The 25,333-nt window shown below is 35.1% G+C and overlaps 1 protein-coding gene across 3 annotated transcripts in view; it reads right to left on the bottom strand.

Annotated features, from left to right (window-relative positions):
- DCC (DCC netrin 1 receptor) overlaps positions 1-25,333 on the bottom strand; it is a 1,206,401-nt gene that overhangs the window by 597,991 nt on the left and 583,077 nt on the right. For all 3 annotated transcript variants that reach the window (XM_019014295.4, XM_019014296.4, XM_055367978.2), the window contains exons 4-5: positions 24,642-24,792; positions 23,131-23,267 (exon numbers count right to left, since the gene is read on the bottom strand). In XM_019014295.4, the coding sequence (XP_018869840.3) occupies positions 23,131-23,267; positions 24,642-24,792 (288 nt within the window). The remainder of the gene's footprint in view (positions 1-23,130; positions 23,268-24,641; positions 24,793-25,333) is intronic.

Below are 25,333 nucleotides of genomic sequence, written 5' to 3'. Positions count from 1 at the left end.
AAATTCACATGAAATATATTGCACAATATCTGGTATATAGCTAATGTTCAATAAATTATAGCTTTGAAAGATATTGATCATTATTCAATATCATTGTTCAATATCATTCATAATGAGAGAAGCTCTTGTCTCATTACATTTTCCAATTTTGGGAAATAAGACACACACACACACACACACCCACACCCCAACACTGTGATAGAATTATGGATAAGAAACTAACTTATGATTTCATTAAACATAATGATATTGGTAAAAGATAGGACTCAGGAATAACTTCTGCAGAGTCCCTATGAAGCTATTGTACACAAAAATAAAATACCCATGATATCACATGGAACAGCACACTGAAAATATATATCCTGAATCAGTAACAACATTCTTTTAGATTTTTCCAGTTACTATCTCCCTTTAAAAATTTTTCATACTGCTAATATTATTTTATTTAGCTAGAACACCAACAGAGATATACATCTTTCTGTGTTTTGTTCATGATAATGTATTTTTAAAATGGTTAGATGTCTTTCTACCTTTTAGAGGTAGAAATTGTGGACGCTTGTCTTTCAGGTCTTACTTCATCTCAGTCCTTCTTAAATATGTCCCAGCTATCCTTACTGATACCACCACAGTGTCCTCTCCTCTAGGTTTGAAATTCAGTAAGAATCCTTTAAGATTCTTGAACGTGCAATGTCAATATGTTGCCGTGAGGTTGTCCTGCACTGGGAATGGACTTCATGGAACCCAGGCAGCCAGGAGTAGCACAACTGTCTGGCAGCATGCATGGCATGGAACGACCCCTTCCATGAGAGGTAGTCAACACATATCCCATGAGCAGACTGGATCCCACTTCCCAAAGTCCAAGCTGGAAAGTGCTAAAACATTTAAAGAGTGATGTGATTGCTTTTCATTTGCCTGACTGACCCAAGAGGCAGTGGGATACCTGTAGTTACACCTTCACAGAGTGTAATGAGGTCAGATACATTGAAAAAGTTTATAGAAACACCCTCAAGTGGACTGGAAAGTTCTTGCTATATCAGCTCTCCTACTACCCCTCAAGTCCAACTATAGGGAATTTCGTAGTCATGGATATCTTGCTTAAATCTGATGCCAAAGTGGTCTTGCTTACATGATGAAATTCAGGATTTGGACAATATAAGGAGTTGACTAGTACAAATATATAGACAGTTTGCATTGTATAAGAAAAAATGCAAACTTTTCTAAAAGGCTTCTAGTGGAATATGTTATTTTTACATAATTTAGTTTTTACAAATTAAAGATGTTTTGTGTTAAAAACTACTTGCCCTAAACCCTGTTTTTCTAAGGATAGCTTAATTATATATTAATAAAACTCCCAGAAACTTGAATTCTTAATGTTTTGATACAAATACTCACACCAATGCAGAGACTCAAGATACAAGCAAGAGCAGTTTGTTAACTGCCACTCAGAGGAGTGTTTTAGATGGGATCGATATTGAGATAAGACCCAACAGGGCAATGAAGCAGGTGAGGTGAGTGAGGTGAGCCATGCAGATGGGTGGTCAGATTCTATCTTTAATATTTGTATATTTTGTTTATTATGGATGTTTGCATTAATTTTGCTTTTCAAAAATTAAGTATTAAAATATGTATCTTTATTACGAGATTTTTGGCACCTCTTAAATTTTGCACCTCACCTGCCTTACCCTAATTTTGGCCCTGGATTAAATTATTGATCACAATTCTTCATATGCCTTCATTAACATTCTTGCCAAGTTTTCAAGGTGAGTGGAAGTTACTTTCCACCCCTGGACTTTGGGCTTGGCCAAGGTGGATGTTTGCAGATGGAATGTAAGAAGAGCTGAAATGTGTTTGCATTGTGGAGCTTTCTCCCTTGAACTTCTGCTATCACCATGGAAAGAAAATGCCTCAGGTAGCTGTAGTCCCTTCTGCCTATGACCCAGAAGAAGCACACAGGGCAGACTTGAACCCAATCTACGATCTAAATCCCATAGCCCAGATGAACTGCCACCAACCCAAAGACCCATCATCTTGAGAAAAAAAAAATGTCATTTTAAGTTGCTGAGTTTCAGGTAGTGTGTTAGACAGTATTATTGCGGCAATACCTACGTAGTACAGAAGGGAAATAGGAAGTATGCTTCTCTACCTCCACCACACATTTTTCTAAAATACAGTTCATTTCACTTATCAACAAATGTTTATCATGCAACTCAATGTAATAAGCACTGGAATTACAGAGATGGATTAATAGGCTGATCTCTGGTCGTCGGAAGTTTACTGTCTTGTAGGGAAAAGGCTGTAAACAAAGAGGTACAATTAGTTGTTACAGATGCTGCTATGTAAATCTGTACTTGATTCAGTGGACACAGAGTTTAAAAGTTGTTAAACCTACCTGGAGAGAAAAATGGAAGAGGTGATTACTATACTGAGTCATACCAAATTGTAAACCTAGATGTTCACAGATGCTAGATGAATACAAAGGAAGTCAGGGGAACTGTGACCTGAAGAGCACATGTTCCTCTAGCAGGGAAGTTGCCCGTTAGCCCCGGCCAATTGTTACTAGTCAGGAATGGAAGTTCCAGGTTGCCATGTCTTCTAGTTTTCCAGAGGAATTCAGATGATTCTGCAAAATTTTCTAATTCAGAACTACTGGCCACGAATTGAAGCTATTTCTACTGACTAGGCCAAAACAAACAAAGCCTGTAGGCTACATTTGGACGTTAGGTTGTCAGTTTGTGACCCATGGACCCATATGTCCACAAGTAGTGGACAGCTGGGGGGAGGCTGTGTCAGTTTGTGCACTGCACAGAGGTCTCTGCCCAGGGACAAGTGGAGCTGACATCCAGCCTTCAGCTCAGCTCTCTAAGCCAGTGCACACTGGCAGTGCCAGCATCAACTCAGAAGAATTGGTGCTCTTTTTTGTAATTTGATTAAAATTTGTAATTTGATTAAAGGCATTTAGGGGCATTCTAAAAATTCATTTCATATCTTAAGAGCAACAACAATAAAGCAATAATAGAAATAATGAAAATGTCTAATGACCTAGAAATGAACTTCTAGTTATCTGTAATTTTAGATATCCTCTCTAATATGCCAGATAGCATATTTATTTCCTCTAACAACTATGCAAATTTAAGTCTAGGAATAATTTATAATATTCTTTCAGAAAGCAGACTGTGTTCATATATTTTCACTATTAAATTTGTGTAGTGTAGAAAAATGTGTTTAGAAAAAACATAACACATTTACCTTTCTATGAAAATCATCTATCTTAAGCATTGTTCATATAAATCTTAGAAAGGTATTTTTTCTTGTTAAAACCTAAGTTCATATTTTTAAAGGAAACAATAGCACCAGCAACAGAGGTTGGGGGATAATTGTCAAATTATTTTTAGAGGTTACTTTGGAGAATAATTGCCAAATCTAGCTGGAATGTGTGACTGGTCTTCATTTATAAATGGCATGTCACAATATGGTAACATGATATTTATCCCATATTGTGGAGAAATTGAGTATTTTAGAACACAACTGGATTTCACAGCTGAAGGTTACCACTTCAAATGCCCCCAAGAAAGCTGATGAGAAGCTATTTGAGATATATGATTTATCTGCCTTCATAAACAGACTAGACTAAAATAAATAGACAACTAAAACTTTGGATACTCTTTTCTTATTATCATAAATACCAACTTATGATGTAATAAAACAGAGCCTTCAGTGGGAGATGAGGTTGTTGATCCACACACTAAACGACCCTTGATCAAGTCTACAGTCCAGTGGTTCTCCTGTATCAGAATCACCCAGATGAAACAGATTGCTGATTCTCTTCCTGTATAGTTTATTTTCAGTAGCTCTGGGGTAGAAGGGGGAAGATATCCAAAATTTTGCATTTCTAACATATTCCCATGTGATCCTGTTTCTGGTCTGGAGACTACTCTTAAAGCTCCAGTGCTATAGACTTCTTTTGCTTTTTAATACATTCTTTACCTCCCACTCCTTCTCCTGTCACTTATCAGGCCTTTCTATATGCTTTTGCTTGTAAAACTCTTACAAAAAAACTGGGACTTCTCTGGCTTCTTCGGACAAATATTGCGCCTTTAGGCTCAGATTTTATTTGCAGCAATTGCACGGTCAGTTTCGGATGCAGAAACGGTGCTGCAGTTCCAGGTCCTGAGTGATCCTGCCTTTAACTTTCAGCCTTAGCTGAACTCTGGAATTCGAAGTATCATTTCCTACAAAGTATAGACAATCCCTCAAGATCTAACATCCTAAGTTATCTTCTCAGATTGCCAAAATATTGTTCTCATCATAATAGGCAAACATGAATTTTAAGCATCACATTACCAGGGAAGCGTCTCTTCTTCCATCACTTTTCTTATTCCTTGGGTAAAGTGAGACTGAGAAATGTTATTAGAATGATTTTTTATTTTACTATTTAAAACCCAAGTTAGTTGTCAGACTTTGATATTTTCATTAACCACTAGTTGTCAAGCCAGAGGTGGTGTCTGATGCCTGTAATCCTAGCACTTTGAGAGGCTGAGGAAGGCAGATCACTTGAGGTTAGGAGTTCGAGACCAACTTGACCAACATGGCAAAACTCTGCCTCTATTAAAAATACAGAAAAAAAGTAGTTAGCCGGGTGTGGTGGCAGGCACCTGCAGCCCCAGCTGCTCAGGAGGCTGAGGCAGGAGAATCACTTGAACCCAGGAGGCGGAAGCTACAATGAGCCAAGATCACACCACTGCATTTCAGTCTGGGTGACAGAGTGAGACTCCATCTCAAACAAAACAAAACAAACCAAAAAAACCATCAACTGCCAGTCCTTTGGAAAATTACAATTTACAACATAAACTCAGAATATCCTCTACAGGTTTTATGAACGCCAGAAAATAAAAATAAATGTGAAACATTCATTCTTGTCTTAAAATATTTAAATTTTAACTGTAAATACATATGGTCCTTGTGTAAATGATGCAGAAAGTGCTTTCATGCATCAGTTAAAAAAACACAGTGATATAGAGATTACAAAACATTTTTACTGTTTGTACCCTTGAACTCTCAGAGGTACTCTTCAAATAGTTCACTAAACATCAGTCATTCTCTTGGCATGTCACCTTCTACTTCTGTCACTGAACAATTAACATGCTTATATGGACATGATTAAATATGCACAGTAATGACAGCAGATAGGATGAAAAATCAAAGGAAAATTTCAAAAACAATTCTACATAAAGAAAATGTACCTGGCATGAAAGTACTATTGTTAATGAAATCCAAAGGAGAAAGAGGCAGCAGAAGTAATGGCATTCTAAATTCTCTATCAGCCTTTCATACATTTAAATACCTATTTCTATCAGTCTAAAGTTAATTGCTTGTAAAATTTATAATAGTGCTTCTATCTTCTGAGTTGCCACTAAAATTAAAACAAAAACTATATAGTAAAAGATACAAACAAACATCAAAATGGTATTAAAACGAAAGAGGTATAAATAACAAAGAGGAAATAATCACAATAATTTGAATGCATACTCTGTGGCAGGCATTTTATTAAGTATTTTATATCTACCATTAAATTAAAATCTTCATACAACTTTGTAATATAGCTAATAAACACTATCAATATTCAAAGTCAGACCCTGTTTGCTTCAAATATCTCATGATAATTATTTTGTATGTGACAACAAATATGAACAAGCCAAACCCTCCTTGGAAAAGGCAAAATATTTCAAATTGGTTAGTGATATGGTTTGGCTCTGTGTCCCCACCTAAATCTCATGTTGAATTGTACTTCCATAATTCCTACGTGTTGCGGGAGGGACCTGGCGGGAGATAATTTGAATCATGGGGGAGGTTCCCCCATGCTGTTTTCGCGGTAGTGAATAAGTCTTACAAGATCTGATGGTTTTATCAGGGGTTTGCGCTTTTGCATCTCCCTTTCTCTTTTGCCGCTGCCATGTAAGAAGTGCCTTTTGCCCCACCATGATTCTGAGCCTTCCCAGCCATGTGGAACTGTAAGTCCAATTAAACCTCTTTTTCTTCCCAGTCCCGGTTATGTCTTTATCAGCAGCATGATAATGGACTAATATAGTTACATATGAACAAACATAGGAGGCACCCACATGCTATTAAAAGACACACCTAAAACAGTCTTTCCATACTGAATAGTATTAAAATATAAAACAAAAGGCATTAGAAATAAAATGGGATATTTACAGAAATAATGTATTAGAAAAGTGGTTACTTCATGAGTTTAACAAACTTGAGTATTAAACCAGATTAAGACAGAAAACAAAAGATGTATAGACTAAATTAATTTTAATATATAAAAACCCTAAACATGGATAAACTGAATTTTACATTATATTAGTATTTTCATATTATTTTTGATTAAAAAATACCTATCTCAAACCAACAGTCTACGTAAGTAGTGGCAAAATCCTGCAGGCAGTAATTACTTTTAAAAATCAGAAAATGGGCCAGGCGCAGTGGCTCACACTTGTAATCCCAGCACTTTGGGAAGCCAAGGTGGGCACACCACCTGAGGTCAGAAGTTCTAGACCACCCTGGCTAACATGGTGAAACCTTGTCTCTACTAAAAATACAAAAATTAGCCAGGCATGGTGGCAGGTGCCTGTAATCCAAGCTACTTGGGAGGCTGAGGCAGGAGAATTGCTTGAACCTGGCAGGCAGAGATTGCAGTGAGCCAAGATGACACCACTGCACTCCAGCCTGGGTGACAGAGCAAGACTCCATCTCAAAAGAAAAAAATAAAATAAAATAAAAAAATAAACATCAAAAAATATGAAATATATAAACTACATGTAAGTAGTACAGTGAAATATTAATAGTAGACTCTTTGGTGAATGAAGCTACATGTAATTTTTGTCTACTTTTCTGTATTTTCAAATTTACCTATAATGCTTACATGTTTTTTTAATGACAAAATATTTCCTTTTAAAAGGAAAGCAAATATAAATGTATACATGTATATTCATATATGTGTGTGTATGAGCGCATTTTTACATATATGCATACAAGTGTGTATATATATATACACACACATACACAAATATGTATATATGTATGTTAAAGAATATTTAAAAACTATAATATGGTATTAGTCATCAATTCCTGGACTTCGTTTTTTATAAAGATGCATAATTTTTTCATATTGCCCTGAGTACTATCTTTATTACACACTAAAATATCCATAATAATCTACAGCTTCCCTTTTATAAACCATTTGGAATCTCATCTTCCAAAAATATATATTTTTTTGTTCCTGATTATCTTTCCAGTTCATGAACCCTCTAGAAGGGAACAGCATCCGTAAATTTACTATAGGCTATATTAAAAAGACTTAAACTTTTTTTCTTTGTCCTAAAATTACCTTCAAGCTTCAAGAGAGTTCTCCTAGATACAGTATTCTTGAATTTGCTGAACAAGTCCATGTTTCAGTTACTAATATCCTTCATGGTCAGGAATTTGATTGTGTCCCTTTTCCCCCATCATTTTTCTGTGCTGAAAATTTCTCATCTGGTCTTACTATAATATTTCATTCCTTTGATCATTTCAGTTAACCTTTCAGGCCTTTCCAACTGCCTTATGGCCTTACCAGAATGTACTGAGTAGAACTTTGAACTCTACTCCAAGTACTAAAATACTACTCTGTTCAAACATATAACAACATCTTGTAATTCTGCTTTTCTCCAGTTTTATCCTGGTGATCTCTGGCATTTGATTGACCTTTTGAACTGCCACACTCCATTGGACTGTCTTCAAGGGATAGCTAACATCAATTAAGATCTCTTTTCTTCTAGAAATAAGTGATAGCAGAAAGAGTACATCATCATATCAGCATAGTTTGGATTATATTTCCCTAGATATATTAAATTACACTTTCCACAGCTGAAATTTATCTGCTATTATTTTGCCCATTCACACAGCTTTACCAAATATTCTTGTCTCCCCAGCTAGAACAGCTTCAGAGTCATCTGCAAACTTAAAGATCTGTCTCAGTGCAGTCATCATGGCCCATCCTCCAGGGGAGCACATTCTACCAATCAGCGTAAATAGAATCATGGTGGAGCTACTTTTGTTCTACTTTGGGCTTAGTCCAATTTCATGTTCTGTCACTAATCTTATGTACACAAGGGATATTTTAAGAATTTGAGTGAAAGTGGTCGAGACAAGAAGATCTAGTCTGCCTGAAGGCTATCTACCCCTACTCTGACTTCTTACTCTGTTCTCTGCCTTGACTGTTCTTCCTTATCGTGATGCCCCTCCCTTATACTCCAATTTTAATAACAGATCCATCATTTTATACAAGGCCTACTAAACCTACTTTTGTTGGTTGGTTTGGTTTCTGAATATAAATGTCTTGCCTTACTCTTGTTAACATTCCATTTCCTTTATTTACCACCAGATGGTCTTCCTTTTCTCAAAGCAGTGTTTAAGAATCACTTGGAAGACTTACTAAGGCACAGTTTCCTGGGCCCCAACCCTACAGATTCTGTTTCAGCAGGCTGAGGTGAGGCCAGTGAATTTTCATTTCTAAGAGGCTCATGGATGATGTCAATGCTGCTGGTCTGAAGACCACACATTGAGAAATACACATTACACAAAGATTACACAAAATTGCACAATGTTCCATTTTTTGTTTGACAGAAGAATCCCTGATAATCTACTTGTTTGACCAGCTCATTTGGGTTATCCTGGTATTCTTTTCTGCACCCAAGGGCCCCCTATTCTTTCCTCTGACCATGGTATGAGAAAGGAAAACAATGTCAATTCAAGTTCTACTTTCTGGCATGATGATGATGATGATGAAAATGATGATAATGAGGAGCCTCAATTTCTTCATCTTTAAAGTGGGGAGAAAAATAAATATTAAAAACAGTATCTCCATAATATATTGAGACTATGAAAAGAGAAATCAAGGCATTGTGCAAAGTGCCTGGCACATAATAGGTGCCCAATAAATATCTGTTATGAGAACATCAATGTGGATGATGATGGTAACAAATCATTCAAAGTTTATTTATTTATATGTTTTTGGGGACATAGTAAGTAAAATAGTACATAAAATAAGGACTTCATTCCAGTGGGGTTTATATTTCACTGGGGAGACAGAAAAACAACAGTTAATGAACAAGTAGATAATAACAGACTGTGATAAGTTATACAAAGGAAAATAAATAACTGTGTAACAATAACTATGAGAGATGGTCTTAATCAGAATGGACAAGGACAACCCCCATAAAAAGGTAGCATTTGGGCTATGATCCAGTTGAAGAGTCAGCCACAAGAAGAGCCGAGAGAAGAGAATTCTAGACATATGGGGAGCTTCCCAAATATCCTGAGACTGGGAATTGTTTAGTGCATTTAAGGAGAAAGCAGGAGCTATATTGATAGAGCCTAGTGAATAATGGTAGAATGTGACGAAGTTAGAAAGGTGAAGACAAACCAAATCCCACAGTGGTTTGTAGGATGTGATAGAGAGATTGTAGTTTAGTCTAAGAAAAAAATGGAAGTCCCTTGAGTTTCTACGAAGGTGCATCCCATGATTAACCACTTCACAAGATCATACTGGATGAAAATGGGTTATAGAAAGGCAAGAATGGAAGAGAGACAAGTTAGGAGGTTTTAGGACTGGTCCAGGTTATGAATAAGAGCAGCTGGATGGGGGAAGAGATAAGGTGGGGGAAGTCAGAATGAAGACAAGTGGACAGATTTGAAATATATTTTGGAGATTGAACTGTTATGGATTTAATGTAAGGTATAAGAAAAAGAGGGCTTAAGGCTGATGACTAGGTTTAATATATTGCAACACTGAGGCCATATTCATTAAACCAAATCCTATTTACTTATTTTGACAGTTCTCATATGTATTATATATGTGAGTGATTAATATTCCTTCTTATCCAAAGCTAACTTAATTGTGAATGCTTATTTTCTGGGTTATTTTCTTAATAACTTACAATGTTGATATTTTTCTTAGTATTTGGCAAGGTATAAATAATGATACTATGATTCTTGAGCTCCCCTCAAGAAAGTCTGTAGTATTTTTAGCTCAAATTATTTTTCTTAAATAATAATAGTGTATATTTCTAGAATGCTTCACATGTTCCAGACCCTGGTTCAAACCCAAACAACTAGGCTGTACAGCTTATTGCCACTACCAGACATCACTCATCTTCTCTCACTACTATTGCTCTACTCCCACTTCCACAATTTGGTTCATGATCACATATGCTATGATAAATCTTACTGTCTTGCTTAATTAAGTTCTAATGTCTGTCTTTAGAATTACAATACCTATGGTATGAATATTTATCACAGATTTTTTCCTCCACCTTGAGTTTTTCTAAAATATTAGCAGACGTGAAGAGTCACTGACCTCAGCCAAGCATCAAACTTATGACACATGATCTGAATGAGACTTGCTATTCTGAGTTTGAGTAATCACGGAGAATGCGTGTCATAACAATGTATTAAAAAACAATGATTATGATGCCACTTATAAATTATTTGTGTATCTAGGCACTGAGCTGGAGTTGCCTTGAACATGCACTATTTCACCGGGTCTAATCTTGGTAACAACTCTGCAGGTTAGGTGTCACTCGCTCACTGTACAAAGTTTAGAGTCCGAATGATATGTCATGGCTGCTTACCCAGTAACACCCTCGAGTGTACACTGGAGTAGGTTGGAGGAGTTAAAAAAAGTCACAAGTGGCAGAAGGAAGAGGTATGGATAGAATTTAAGACAAAAGTCACATTGGCTGGGTGTGGTAACTCATGCCTGTAATCCCAGCACTTTGTCCTGGCTGAGGATTACTGACTCCAGGGGTTCGAAACCAGCCTGGGCAATATAGTGAGACCTCAACTCTACAAAAAAATTTTTTTAAATTAGCCAGGTGTGGTAGTGTGCACCTGTAGCCCCAGCTACTTGAGAGACTGAGGCAGAGATAGCAGTGAGCAGAGATCACACCACTGCACCCCAGCCTGGGAAACAGAGAGACCTTGTCTCACCAAATAAAGTCACAATCATACAAATGCTCTTGATTTTAGGGGAGATAACTGATAAGCATAAATTGTCCATTAAACAAAAAGGCTTACAGTGGAAAATGGGAACTGAATTGTTCCTCCATTTACATGGAAGGGAATGAGGAGGTAGTAGGTTGGTACAAAAATAATTGTGTTTTTGCCATTGCTTTTAAGGGCAAAAACCACAATTACTTTTGCACCAACCTAACAGGAAGAAAATCTCATTCACTGCTATCTTCTTCTGAGTCAAGAATGTCATATATTATTTTATTGTTTTAAAAATAAGAAAAATCTCCCTCTTTGCATTCTACCTGCCTGCACATATATACATAATGACTCACTGTAATCTCAGAGAAATATAAACACTCATATACCATGGGTGGAACGTAAAATTGTGTCACTGTTTTAAAACACCATCTGGTAGTTCCTCAAATTACCAAGCATTGTTTGGTAATCCAACAATTCTACTCCTTTAGTGATTCCCTGCTCAAATACACTAGACTTAAAATAAAAATGAGTCCATACCTTACTACATGAAGTTACTGAAATGATTGCACCAAGATATATTGAATAAAAAATCAGAAAAACATTTATTTATACATGTATGAAGAAATGGCATACATTGCTCCCTAGTCTTTGAAAATTGGCAAGCATAACTGATCCTAACTCTTGCTGACTTTGTTTAAAACACTTCTGTCTAATGTGGTTTGAGTCTTATCACAGAGTCAAACTCCTTCTGGGATGATGTCTACTTCTGTTACTTCAGGACAACTTTAGCATAAAATGCCCTCTTGGGCAGCTTTCCACCACTGTCAGCAGTTTTCCGCCTTGTGAGCCACAGATTGTCAATTCACCTTGCTTAGATTGTTAGGGATAATTAAAATTATATTCTTAGATTGACTTTTTAATGGTCTGTATTAGTACATAGACTTTGCTTTTCCCTCGGGGGCCTCTACTTCATTTGTCCAAGAAAGAAAAAATTAGACTCATCATCTTCTCAATAACATATGCAAAGCAATGCTCACATTATTTTCTCCAGTGGAAGGGAGAAAGGAAAGGGAGGGCCTAGCACACAGTAGACTCTCAAATAAATATTTGTGTAATAAATAAACCTATCCTACCACCAATCCAACTTGTATTTCCATTACCAGTTCTAACTCCCAACTGAAATAACGAATCATTTTGCTACCAACAAACAGCCTGAACTTACATTGTCTCTTCTTCTAATTCATATAAATATTCAACAGAATCTTTTAAACATATTTTGCACATAATTTTGCATACCTTTTGACAACCAGAGTTTCAGCTGAGGAAAATAACTAAGATAAGAAATCTGCATAGCAATGGGAAGAAGCACCTAATAGGTGGGATTTAATAGTTTTCTTGATTTAATTCTGCCTTATATTACACACCTGTATCCTACATTTAGGATCAAAACCCTACATACAAAAAACTCTCTTAACTCATTTCAGTATGATTCATTTGGTAATTACATTGTAGAGGATAATCAATACAAACATACCTAAGGCACTTCTTTTATGACTATTATCATTAAATGTGTATGACTGAGGAGTCCTGTTAATAAGGGCAATTACAGATATATGTAAAATTTAAGGACTGCTACGTAGGCAGAGGCAATGATGTTGTAAATTCAAAAGAACTCCATTCAAAATAAGAATTACACATTGCAATAAAAAGATAAATATTATCTTAACATATTTCATTATAACTACTTTCCATTTATGGCAAAGAGCCTAAACCTAAAACTCAACATGGCTGATCTACCAGCAAGCTAAAGTAGGAAGAGACTGAACACCCAAGTCTGAGGTAGATGAGCCACTAACCGCAAACAAATGGATAGGTATAATTTGGCCAATAATACATGCTCAAAAAATAGCAGCTAATATCACATGTTATTCCATAAAAAATAAAATTAAAGCCTACGCAAAAAATAAAAGGAAAAAAGCCATATCAATTTTGAAGTATATGTTTTCTTCCATTTCCAAATAAATCTGAATTGATGGTATGTGAAGATACACATGCTTGTTTGTAGTAAATTGAATTCATAGAGCATGTCTGAGAATTGATTTAAAAAAGAATACAATTTCATCACAGTTAATGATATATTTACTATTAAAATTGATATAGGTCATTTATAAATATAAGACCTAAAATATATATCATACCTTACACTTAGTAATTATTAAATAAAGGGATGATAGTGAACAAAAATAAGATGAAAGGACATCAAATTTATAAGGATCTAAGAACTACACAAGACCTATTATGTAAATGAGAAATTCTTTTTGATCCACTGCTATTGTAAATGGGAATTTTTTACACTCCTAGAAATCTAAGATTATTTGTGCTACCAATATGTAAGCAATGTTGATAATATAAGTCTTCATTGTTGCTCATTTTTGATAAAAGAGACCAAAGAATCTTTTTAGCAGTTGTTCTATTTTTAGTGATTGTTCTGTAACGCATACAGCATCTACTTTTTCTGTGGTTGTGTTAGTCTTCTTAGACTGCCATAACAAAATACAACAGACTGGGTGGCTTAGACACACAAATGCACTTTCTCATAGCTCTGGAGATTAGGAAGTTCAAGATCAAGGTACCAGCAAAGTTGGCTTCTAGTAAGGGTTCTCTCCCTGGCTTCCAGACAACACCTTCTGTGTTCTCACATGGCCTTTTCTCTCTGTGCAAGGGTGGAGAGAGTGCTCCAGTAACTCTTCTTCTTAAAAGGGCATTATTCCTATTGGATAGGCATCCCCTCATTATGACATCATTTAATTTTAGTTACTCATTTAAAGAAAGGCCTTTCTCCAAATACAGTCACACTGGGGGTTAGGATTTCAACATATGAATTTTGAAAGGACATCATTCTGTCCATTGCAGTGGTCAATGAAAAAATCATAAATCTCAATGGAAAGCTTATAAAACATTTCGATAGGAAGTTAGATAATTTATATTTTATGCACATTCAATTGCATTTCTTATTCTTAAAACTCAGATAACATAGATAAAAATCTAAGGGTTTGAGTGATCAAAATGTAGAAGACATGGCTTCTGTTTTTAAGTTTCTCCCTATCTAGCTGTGAAGAAAGCATGAACAGCAAGGTGTAGAAGCGCAGAAAAAAGTGAAATACATAAAACACATCACAAATGGACATCATCTTTTTCCCACAGAGGGATGTCTATGTTTCTAGAGATTACTGCCAAAGAAATTTCAATGTATCACTAGATATTGTTATATTGATCACTAGATATTGTTATATTGAACACTAGATATTGTTATATCAATCGCGCCATAATTCATGAGAACTATGTAGGGACTAGTTGCTGTTACGTACATTTTATAGATAATGAAAATTGGATATGAAAAAGTACATAGAATATTTTAATATTTGTGACATTTGGGATGTCTTGGTTTGTTTAGCTAGCTTAATCTTTCCAACTGGCTTTAGGCTTCTCATGAAGGCTAGGAGGGGATCTTATATTATTTCCCAGAACACCCAAAGCTGTGCCTGATTATTCTGGAATCTCTCTCCTCTACTTTTCACACTCAAACAGATACCAAATCCTATGATAAAGTAATTATCATTGTTTTACAAACAAATAAGAAATTACTTAATAGGTGCGATGTACACTATCCAGGTGATGTTATACTAAAAGCCCAGACTTCACCATGATGGGAAATATCCAGGTAAAAAAACTGCACTTGTACCTCCTAAAGCTCTACAAATATGAAGAAAATAATGAAGGAATTGAAGATTAGAGGTTTACATAGCTGGCTAAGATTAAATAGCTCACAAGCCACAATCAGAAATCTTTCCATATGTTTCCATTGCCCTTAAGATAAATCTAACCACATGAGCAAAATACTCAAGACCTATATGGATTCTCCCATCCAGCATCAGATTCCTTTGTACCCACAATCTTTAGTCACATAATTCACTTCCCGTTCCCCATCCTGCTTATTTCCAGACCTTTGCACATTTACTACCTCCTGTCAGATACTCTCGCCTCACCACTCCCTCCCCCATTCTCATACTCTCCCCTCACCACTCCCTCCCCCATTCTCTCATCTTTGTTGCATTCTTTATTCAGGGCCCCTTGTCTTCCTCTTTCTCAGCAGCTCTTTGGCCTTGATAGCAATCACCTGCTTCTTGTCTTTTTCCCTACCTATCCTTGAGGCCTGGATCTGTGTCATATCTTCTTATGCCCAAAGACTACTTGGCGGAATGCTTAGTACACAAGAGGCACTCAACAGTTGGTTGCTAGTTTTCTACTCACACTGTGGTTCAGCTGCATATCTAGGACTAGAAACCATATTCATTAGTTCACCGTATATCCAGCCATATGTTTCAAAATTTCTAAAGCATTTTGAGCAATGAGCTATTAAGGTGGACTTTTCCAGCTATCTTACAAAACAGTAATGTTTAACAGGGGTGTTTAACTTCACCCATATATCTTTATTTGGCCTCTTCTTAAATCACTTTTAAGATGATTTTTCTAGACGTTTCTGAATAGCTTAGTCTATTATCTATTTGCAGAATCAGAACCTCATTTAATGGTCGAGATAATCATATGCATTTGAAAGAAAATAATAAGTTTAAAGGGAAACTTTAGAAATAGAGAGTAAGTGCATGTATTGCATATATATGTATATACTATGTTTATGTATATGAATGCACATATACAAAAATATACGTGTGTATATCTATATCTATACATAAATATTCTGAGTCTATCATCTTCAGGCTTATTGAACACATCTGTGTAAGGTGGACATGCTCAGCTCTATAGAGAGAACCCTACTTAACACATTCCTAGAGGGCAATTACAAGTTTTTTGTGTTGCTACACAACTGCTTTAAAGGGAATTCTAGAACCATTTCTGGAAAGTTCAAAGATATTTTTATTTTCTCGCTGATGTTCAACTTAATGGCTCCTACTGAAGAGACCATCCTCAGTAAAGTTCCCACTCATCTCCACCTGTGTGTGTAAGGACAGTTCACAAGGTTTGTCCAAAGCCTGGCACTTTGTAAAAGATCAAATCACTTTTTAAATTATGCATTTCTGCACTGATTCAGACATGGGATCAATCTAGACCCAAAGCAGTGGCAAATCTCTAGAACATTTATGGAGGGCTGTCTTTCTTCCTGTGTGGAGCTGGGTGAAAGTTGGGGATGGGCAGATACAGAAAAGGATATGTACACAATTATAGTCAGATTAAAATCCTTGAGCCAGAAAGCTGGACGTATTGAACATAAGAATGGAAAAATACCACTTTTGACTTCTTTTATAAAAGTTAGGTTTTAAAATAAATAATACAAGCAGTCATGGCTAAAATTAAATTAAAAAGTCGACAACAATATTCCAAGAGCCTCCTTCCACATTTTCTTCTTTAGGACTCCTCCCACCCCTGCCGCTTCGGGCTTTGTTTTCTATGAGAGTGGAGACTACCAACTCTTCACATCTTCCCAGAGTCCCTGTTTACATATAACGTTTTCGTTTTTTCTTTTTTTAAATAAAAGTTTATTCAGACAGTATTAGGCCAACTGATTTTATGAATTGTAATTATATGAAGCCCACTGAAGCCAGGTTTCAGATGTTTCTGTAGTCTTCCCAGAACCTAGTGCAATCCTTGTACCCAAAAGGTGTCCACCAATAATTTATCGATGATTACTGTAAGTCAGAAATGCTACCATAAATGGCTATGATAAAGAAAATATCTATAAACTTATTTATATTTTATTTATTTTAAATAAGGTTGTCATTAATCTTGTCTAATAAAGATATCTCCAAAAAGCTTAATGATTATGGAATTTTCCATTCTTATTTTATAAGAAGGAAACAAAATGCTAAGCTTCAAATCATATTTAAAGTATATTCACTCTGTAAAATTACTGAGGGCAACAAAATGTCTTTTCTTCTAGTCTATAAAATTATATTCTACTTGAAAAGTCTGTTAGCTCATGAAGGTTCACATTCACAGACAGTGAAGTACAAGAAAGGACTGCAAGTTGAAAGGCAAAACAAGAGTCTAATAAAATGCATGATTAAAGTTTTATAAGCCGAAGCTTGGATTTCTTGTGGGATTTTATCTTATGAAGAATACAAATATGATTAAATTCTTAAAAATCATGAAAAATAAATTTAAATAACATTGATAATAAAGTTCTTTTCTTATCATCCATTTTAAGAAGGCAATAAATCCAATTTTTCATATAAACTCAGTCCTGCAGGATAATCCTAACTTTATATCAGAGTAGTCAAAGATTATTTCAAACATTATACAAATATTCATTTTTGGAGCCTTTTAGAATAATTAAAACAGCATATCAACCAAATCCTGAAGTAAATTATGCCTTCTAGAGTAGTTATAAGTGATATAAAGTCCATGAGAGACCTTTAAAATATGTCCAATTACCAAAAAAATTCCTTAAAAACAGACAAAAAGCACCAAGACCATGAAAACTCAAAATATAAACATCACTATTTTTTAGAAATTAATCATGCTTCTAATTTAAACATTCAACATGTAATCCATAACCAGATTTTTAGAGATAGCATGGTTCATAGAATAAAAGTGTAAGTCTAATGACAATGCTAGCAACCATGAAGAAAAAGATTTGGTGCCATATGCAAAATGTAAAAATGCAAAGGCATACACAACATAGTCAATATTATTCTTATATAAAGAGTTCCTGTAATCAATAAAATAAGGATAAATGTTTCAATAAATGTATGAAGGTCAAAAAAGACAGCAAATTCACAAAATGTAAAATGCAACAGTCCAAGAAAACTATAAAATGAAATCTTAATTTAATAGGAATATAAATACTTAACAATGAGACTCCATTTTATAAAATGTTTAGATATTCAAAATTGTGGGGGAAAATGCACTCTGAAGGGAGGCAAAGTTTTGCTCTGCCAGTGAGGGTTTAAGTATTTCTGGGATACTTTTCCTTCAGATATTCGCAAATAAATGACAAAGATACTTAAGGATAATTAACTTAGTGGGTTGTTTTTGTTTTTGTAGATACAGGATCTTGCTATGTTCCCCAGGATGGACTAGAGCTCCTAGGCTCAAGAGATCCTTTCCTTCAGATTCCTGAGTAGCTGGGACTACAGGTGCAAGCCACCACACCTCGCTTAATTAAAACTAAGAAACATGATAATGTTCCACAATATAAAGCTGAAGGTTGGGTGCGATGGCTCATGCCTGTAATCCCAGAACCTTGGGAGGCCAAGGTGGCAGGATCACTTCAGCCCAGGAGTTTGAGATCAGCCTGGGCAATATAACCAGACCCTGTCTCCACAAAAAAGAAGAAAAAAAGAAAAGAAAAAGAAAAGAAAGAAAAAATAAATAGCCAAATTTGGTCCTAGATACTTGGGAGGCTGAGAATGGAGGATCATCTGACCCCACGAACTCAAGGCCACAACAGAGCAAGACCCTGTCTCAAAAAGGAAAAAAATTAGAACTGGAGAACATAGACATGTGCACAGGCACACACAAAGAAAGATGCCATGATTTATCCTGAAGTGAAAATGAGGATACAATATAGCATACATTTCACTTATATGGAGAAAACAAACGTGAGTGTGTGTGTGTGTGTGTGTGTGTGTGTGTGTTTGCAAAGTCCAGGTCTTTGGATTATGTGTATGTTAGAATAATCTCAATATTTTCTGAGTTTTAACATTTTTATTTATCTCATTTTTAAACCATAAACATGTCAACTTTTATACCTCCACATTTATTTTTCTGATTATACAAACGGCACACCACTTTGAATAAACAAGAAGTTACAGTAAAAAAAATAAGCAATACCCGATACTGAGTACACTTTTCACCTGCCTCTGTGTCTACAGATTCGAAGTATGGCAGTTGTTTTAACCTCATTTTCAAAGAACAGCTTGTATTCCTTTCTTCCCTGCTCCCCTGTCAGCCTCTCTGCTTTGTCAAGATCATTACATTACGGTCACATATTTTATTTTATGTAAGTGACTAATTATTAACCAAACTAAAATTTCAGATTGTTCTTATTTACATCACATAAACCTGCTTCTTTTTATAGCTGTTTCAGTAAGATTAAAAATAAATAATAAAAAACAATGAATACGAATGTGTGGAGTGGACAGGGCAGATAGTAAAGCATATGCCTGAGACTCTTTGGTCGGATGCCTGGATTTGGATCTGGATCCCCCCTTGGGATAGCCACTTATCTTTCTGTGCTAAAATGCCTTCGTTTGTAAAACGGGATTGAAAGTAACACCTAAGGTTGGGGTGTGGATGTTGAATACTTCTGCCTCAACACTGATATTTTCTTCCCTAGAGAGGCAGCTCCTCGAGGGAATGACTTCTGACCTCACCACTCTCCAGTACCCACTTTTTCTTGGTTTGAGGGGAGCCTGGATCAGGATACATGACAGATAACTTAATAAGCCTGGAATTTTGAAGAGACTCCTTTCGCCTACAATTCTCTCTTGGGAACAGGCCTGACCAAAGAGAGCAAGTGCTCTCCATTGCCACCAGCCACCAAGCAGTGGGACAAGCTGACACCTGAGTGACATCCTGCCAATACAGACACTGCCCATGTCCAGATGGGCATGTGCCTCCCATGCAGATGCAAACCATGCTCAACGGCAGCTTCTTCAACAAATTAAGGTGATGTTTGACTTACCCTATGCCTTACTGCTGTTCTTGTTTCTCACTTGGTACAGAAGTACAGAAGGCAAGAGGGTTGTTATCTAATGGGCTCGACCTACGTACTTCCCACAGTGGATACTGTAACAAATAAATGCCTCACATGGTTTGAACTCAGTAAATGCTGTTTCTAATATATCTATGTGTATATCTATCCACATACATGTACATATATACAAATACAAATATGCACGCACATGTGTGCATATGTACATGTTTTACATACGTGTGTGTACACATAGATTAAATTACTAATGCATATTAACTGTATTATATTACGTTAATTTATGTTGTCAATTTTTTTAACTTTTATTTTAGATTCAGGGGTATAAGTACAGGTTTGTTATATAGATAAGTTGCATCTCACTGGGGCTTGGTGTACAGATTATTTTGTCATCCAGGTAATAAGCATAGTGCTCGATAGTTTTTTGATTCTTTTCCTTCTCCCACCCTCCACTCTCAGTAGGCCCCAGTGTCCCACGTTGGAAACTAAACATCAAGTACATAAGGACACACTTTACATCTTTGTGTCCATGTGTACTCAATGTTTAGCTTCCACTTATAAATAGGAAAATGCCATATTTGATCTTCTGCTCCTGTATTAGTTTACTTAAGGTAATGGCTCCATCCATGTTGCAGCAAAGGCCATGATCTTGTTATTTATTTGGCTGCATAGTATTCCATGGTGTATATTTACCATATTTTCTTTATTCAGTCTACCACTGATTGGCATTTAGGTTGATTCCATACCTTTGCTATTGTGAATAGTGCTGCAATGAACATACGCATGTATGTATCTTTATGGTAGAATGATTTACATTCCGTTGGGTATATACCTAATAACAGGATTGTTGGGTCAAATAGTAATTCTACTTTAAGTTATTTGAGGAATCACCACACTGCTTTCCACAATGGCTGAACTAAGTCACATTCCCACAAACAGTGTATAAACATTCTCTTTCTCTTTTCTCCACAACCCCGCCAATATCTGTTATTTTTTGACCTTTTAGTAATAGACATTCTGACTGATGTGAGATGGTGGTTCTCATTGTGGTTCTCATTTGCATTTCTCTAATGATTAGTAATGTGGAGCATTTTTTGGATGCTTATTTTCAATATTTTTTACATAATAACACTAGTCAAGGTTCACTAGAGGTATTGTAATAGAGACTAATCATCTGGCCTAAGGAAAAATCAAAGAAGCATCCAAGTGTCATGCTACTACCAAACTTTAGGTGGGCGTATGTGCATCAATGAAACATGAGAACTTTATGGAATAAAACATGCCAAGATACCAAAAGTATTCACTTCAGAGGTATAGAAATGCACTGCCTATAGTGGAAATAATTAAATATTTTCTTGTGCATCTTTGGATAGTTTCATATGTATCAAACAGCATCTATTTTGTAATTTACACAATTCACAAAGAAAAAATGCCAGTATGAGTATGCCAATACATATATACACACATATATGTATATATGTACATACATGTATATATGTACATATATGTATATATGTACATATATGTGTATACATACACCTATATATACGTATATATACACATATATACATATATATACACCTATATACGTATATACACACATATATACGTATATACACACATATATACGTATATACACATATATACGTATATACACACATATATACGTATATACACATATATACGTATATACACACATATATACGTATATACACACATATATACGTATATACACACATATATACGTATATACACACATATATACGTATATATACACATATATGTGTATATATATGTATTGGCATACTCATACTGGCATTTTTTCTTTGTGAATTGTGTAAATTACAAAATATATATATCCATATATATGTGTATATATACATATATATGTGTATATATACATATATATGTGTGTATATATGTATATGTATATATACACATATATATGTGTGTATATATATAGGCTAATTTAGTTTATCCCCAGAAATCAGTATTTGCATATGTTTATCTCAGATATCAATGAACCATTACATGTCAAAATAATGTGCATTAATTTGAAATAAAATTTGGCCTCATGCAAGTAATGGTTTACCTACGACCAGTGTAAATTCTAGCGTATTCCATAACCAAATCTGCCTTATAATCAGTAATATACAGCACAATACAATTTCCATCATAACCATTTTGTGTTACTGAATTCTGATACTACAAATGTGAAAGTTCTCTATTCTTTGTTTCACCAAAATATAAAATATGACTCAACTAAATTGTGCCATTTTAAAGGCAGCTAATATTTTAGTTAGTATAATACTACCTCTAAATCCAGAGTTTAAGTCTTTTGCCCATTCCTGGTTTAATGTTTATGATTTGATCAAAGAACAAGCAACGTCATTATCTAACCCATGATATACATTATCACCATGTCCACAGACGAAAGTGTTTTCTGAATAACCTTTGAAGACAAAAAGCAAAATGGATGGAATATCATGGTATAACTTAGCAAATATAATCAGCATATGATATGTTTTCATTTTTACTTAATAACTTTTAAATAGACTATGATTTTTCTCAGATTCTTTAAAAGGCAAAAAGATTTATTCCGGAGGAAAAATTCCTAAGATTCAATGTTTGGTTGCTGTTACAGAAAAAAAGCAACTGAAATCCAAATGTTAAGGCACTTTCTCCAAACTACATAATTCAAATAAAACTGGTTAAAATAAATCTGGAGTAAGTGATAAAAATATGTGTTTGTCTGAATATCTGCCATGTATAAGAATTATTCGTTTGCAATGACACATGGGTAACCCTGCCTTTTGGAATATAATGAACCCCTCAATGCTCCTTAAATCTCCTTAAATTATATTCTTGCTATGCAGCTTTTCCTTACATATACCTTATTTTAATGGTTCACTTTCAACACTCACAGTATTCCCATGTTAATAAAACAATCTTACCAACATACTGAATTTAATGTCAGAAACCCTGTCATCTCAAATAACATCTGCCTTTTTCCCCTCAAGGATAAATATTTTGTACAATTTTCCATCGTTTATTTTCCCAGATATTTTGGAATATCATATTTATTATTCAACACATCTGCCATTAATAATTTTTGGTACTTTTCAGCTGTATCACTGGAATAATTAGACTAAAGCATAATATATCTGGATTTTAATTAATAAGTATTCAAACATTGCATATAACCCCTATGCAATTAATCAGAGCAAAGCAAGGACATGTGTGGAGTATTGGGACTTTGCAATTTCACACTAATAAACATAGGAATCAATTCAGTGATGAGCATTAAAATGTCGCGGTGATATACTTTGAAAGGTACAATATAAACTCATCTCCAGCCACTAACTTACCCAAGACTGTGAGCTCTGCAGAGGCACTAATATTCTCATTTTTATAGGTGACAACACAGGTATACATTCCACTGTCATCATCTGTCACATTGGAGATAAGCAAGTTGCTTCCACCCAATAAAGAATACTTTTTAGACCTGCAAGACATAGGGTAGGTGCAGAGTAAATTAACATATGTATATATTAAGCAAGATACTCAGAGCTTTAAATGACCTCCACCAAAGCTCAAATTAAGACACTGGAAAGAAACTGTGTATCATAAGGGCTTGATTAAAGTCTCACTTATTGATCCAAAAATTCACTCAAGGTAAACTACTCCCATTGGAAGATTGTGTGTAGCGATCAAATAAATGAAGCAGATTAAACTAGGAAGTAACTTTAGTGCTAAAAAAAAAAATGATAGACAATCTAGTCCAAATCTCTCATTTTGGATTTGAGAACCTCGAGGTCTAGCGAAGTGGTACTCTGAAGTGAAAATCAATGTCCTGTGTCCTGAAATCCAATCTAATGACCTTTGTACAAAACCATATTTGATACCGCACTAAGAGTGCTCGGCTATACGCAGAGAACACACCTTGATGTGCTGAAATGGTAACCGGATTTCTTGTGTGTTCTAATGTTCTCAAAAATATTGTAATATCATATGCCACGCCTTGTTGTTACCTAAATATTTAAGGTAAATGAAATTTAAAGATTAATTTATGATTGATGGACTTACCTTCTCTTTAAAAATAAATATGTTAAAAAGGAGAATACCAGTCCCCAAAAATCGATGAAATTAAGTAAGATCCATTTCATCAGAAAGACTAAGTATTCCATTCTATTGAGAGTTTACTTTCTAACTGTATCTTAATATTAATGTTCCAGCAATTCAAAGCCAGCCAAGTTATTCTGTCTTCCCTTAAATATTTGTTATAGCTGGGAATATGAGCGATATAGTTGAAGCTAAAAAAAATTGCTCAAACTCTATAATGACATGCTACATATTTGAACTCAGAAAAATTTAGTTTCATTTTTCCCCTTAGCTTTATTGAAGTACAGTTGACAAAAATTGCATATAATAACAGTGTAGACAATGTTTTGGTATATGTATACATTGTGAAATGATTATCACAATTGAACTGATGATCATATCACTTCACATAGTTATCTTTTGTGTGTGACACAGAATATTAAGGATCAAACCTCTCTATATACCACTTTCTTATAATGGAATCCACCAAAATTTCTCTGCTGAAGACTCTTTGGGCAGGACCATCTCAAAGGCAGCCCTGACGTCCTCAGTTTCCTTTCAGAATTGATCTCATGGATTTTGATCTTTTCCTCATCTTCTCATCCCAGTGGCTAAATATCTTTCATATAACTGTATCATGCCAAGAAATGTGGAAAAATATTCAATTATTATGAAAAACCCTAGTACTGTAGGTACTTATATCAAATTAGAGAAATATAAATAGCAGCATATACCATACAAAAGTACACTTTACAAAAAAGTCTTAAATGTGAAATACCTGAGTTGGATGACTTCCTCGCCTCGTAACCAGGTAAAACTTGGCGGAGGATAGCCAGAAACACAACATTCCAGGACAGCATCTTTTCCTTCAATGGCTACTACATTGGATGGTCTTTGCAGAAAATACAGCTGTCTATGCAGTCCTGGATCTATGAGGGGAAAACACAGTATCATATGATGTATGAAAAACATTGCAAAGATAAATGATATATTTTGATTTTTTTTCCTAACAAAAGATGGAAAGAAAAATGGAAAGATGCCAATGAAATTTGTAAACTCCTAAAATAGTTTTTTTCATCCCAAGTGTATAGGATTATGATATTGAAATATTCTTAGCTGTTGATGACATCATGGTATAGGGCATCAGCTTGAGGCTATTCACGTATCTGAGGCTACCCATAAGCAAGCAGGAATTGTTTACTTATCAGCATTAGAGAACAGAAAAATGTCAATAGCTTTTCTAAATGTTATTTTCCAAAACTTATTGATATGTTCAGTTTGCCTACCACCAATATCTATTCTACTTTCTTCAACATTGTTTATTGCTTCTGTGGCTTGGAAAATAAGAGAAACAAATATATTAGAATTTGACATATTCAAATTGTATTAAATAGCATACAGGTACTGAGGAGTAGAATACACAGGTGCTGAGAAAATAACTGCTTTCTTAGAAAAGGAAGTCAGATTTAT

The sequence above is a fragment of the Gorilla gorilla genome, chromosome 17 (assembly GCF_029281585.2).
Source record: "Gorilla gorilla gorilla isolate KB3781 chromosome 17, NHGRI_mGorGor1-v2.1_pri, whole genome shotgun sequence".
Lineage (NCBI taxonomy): Eukaryota > Metazoa > Chordata > Mammalia > Primates > Hominidae > Gorilla > Gorilla gorilla.
This window is presented reverse-complemented; position numbering and strand designations above follow the sequence as displayed.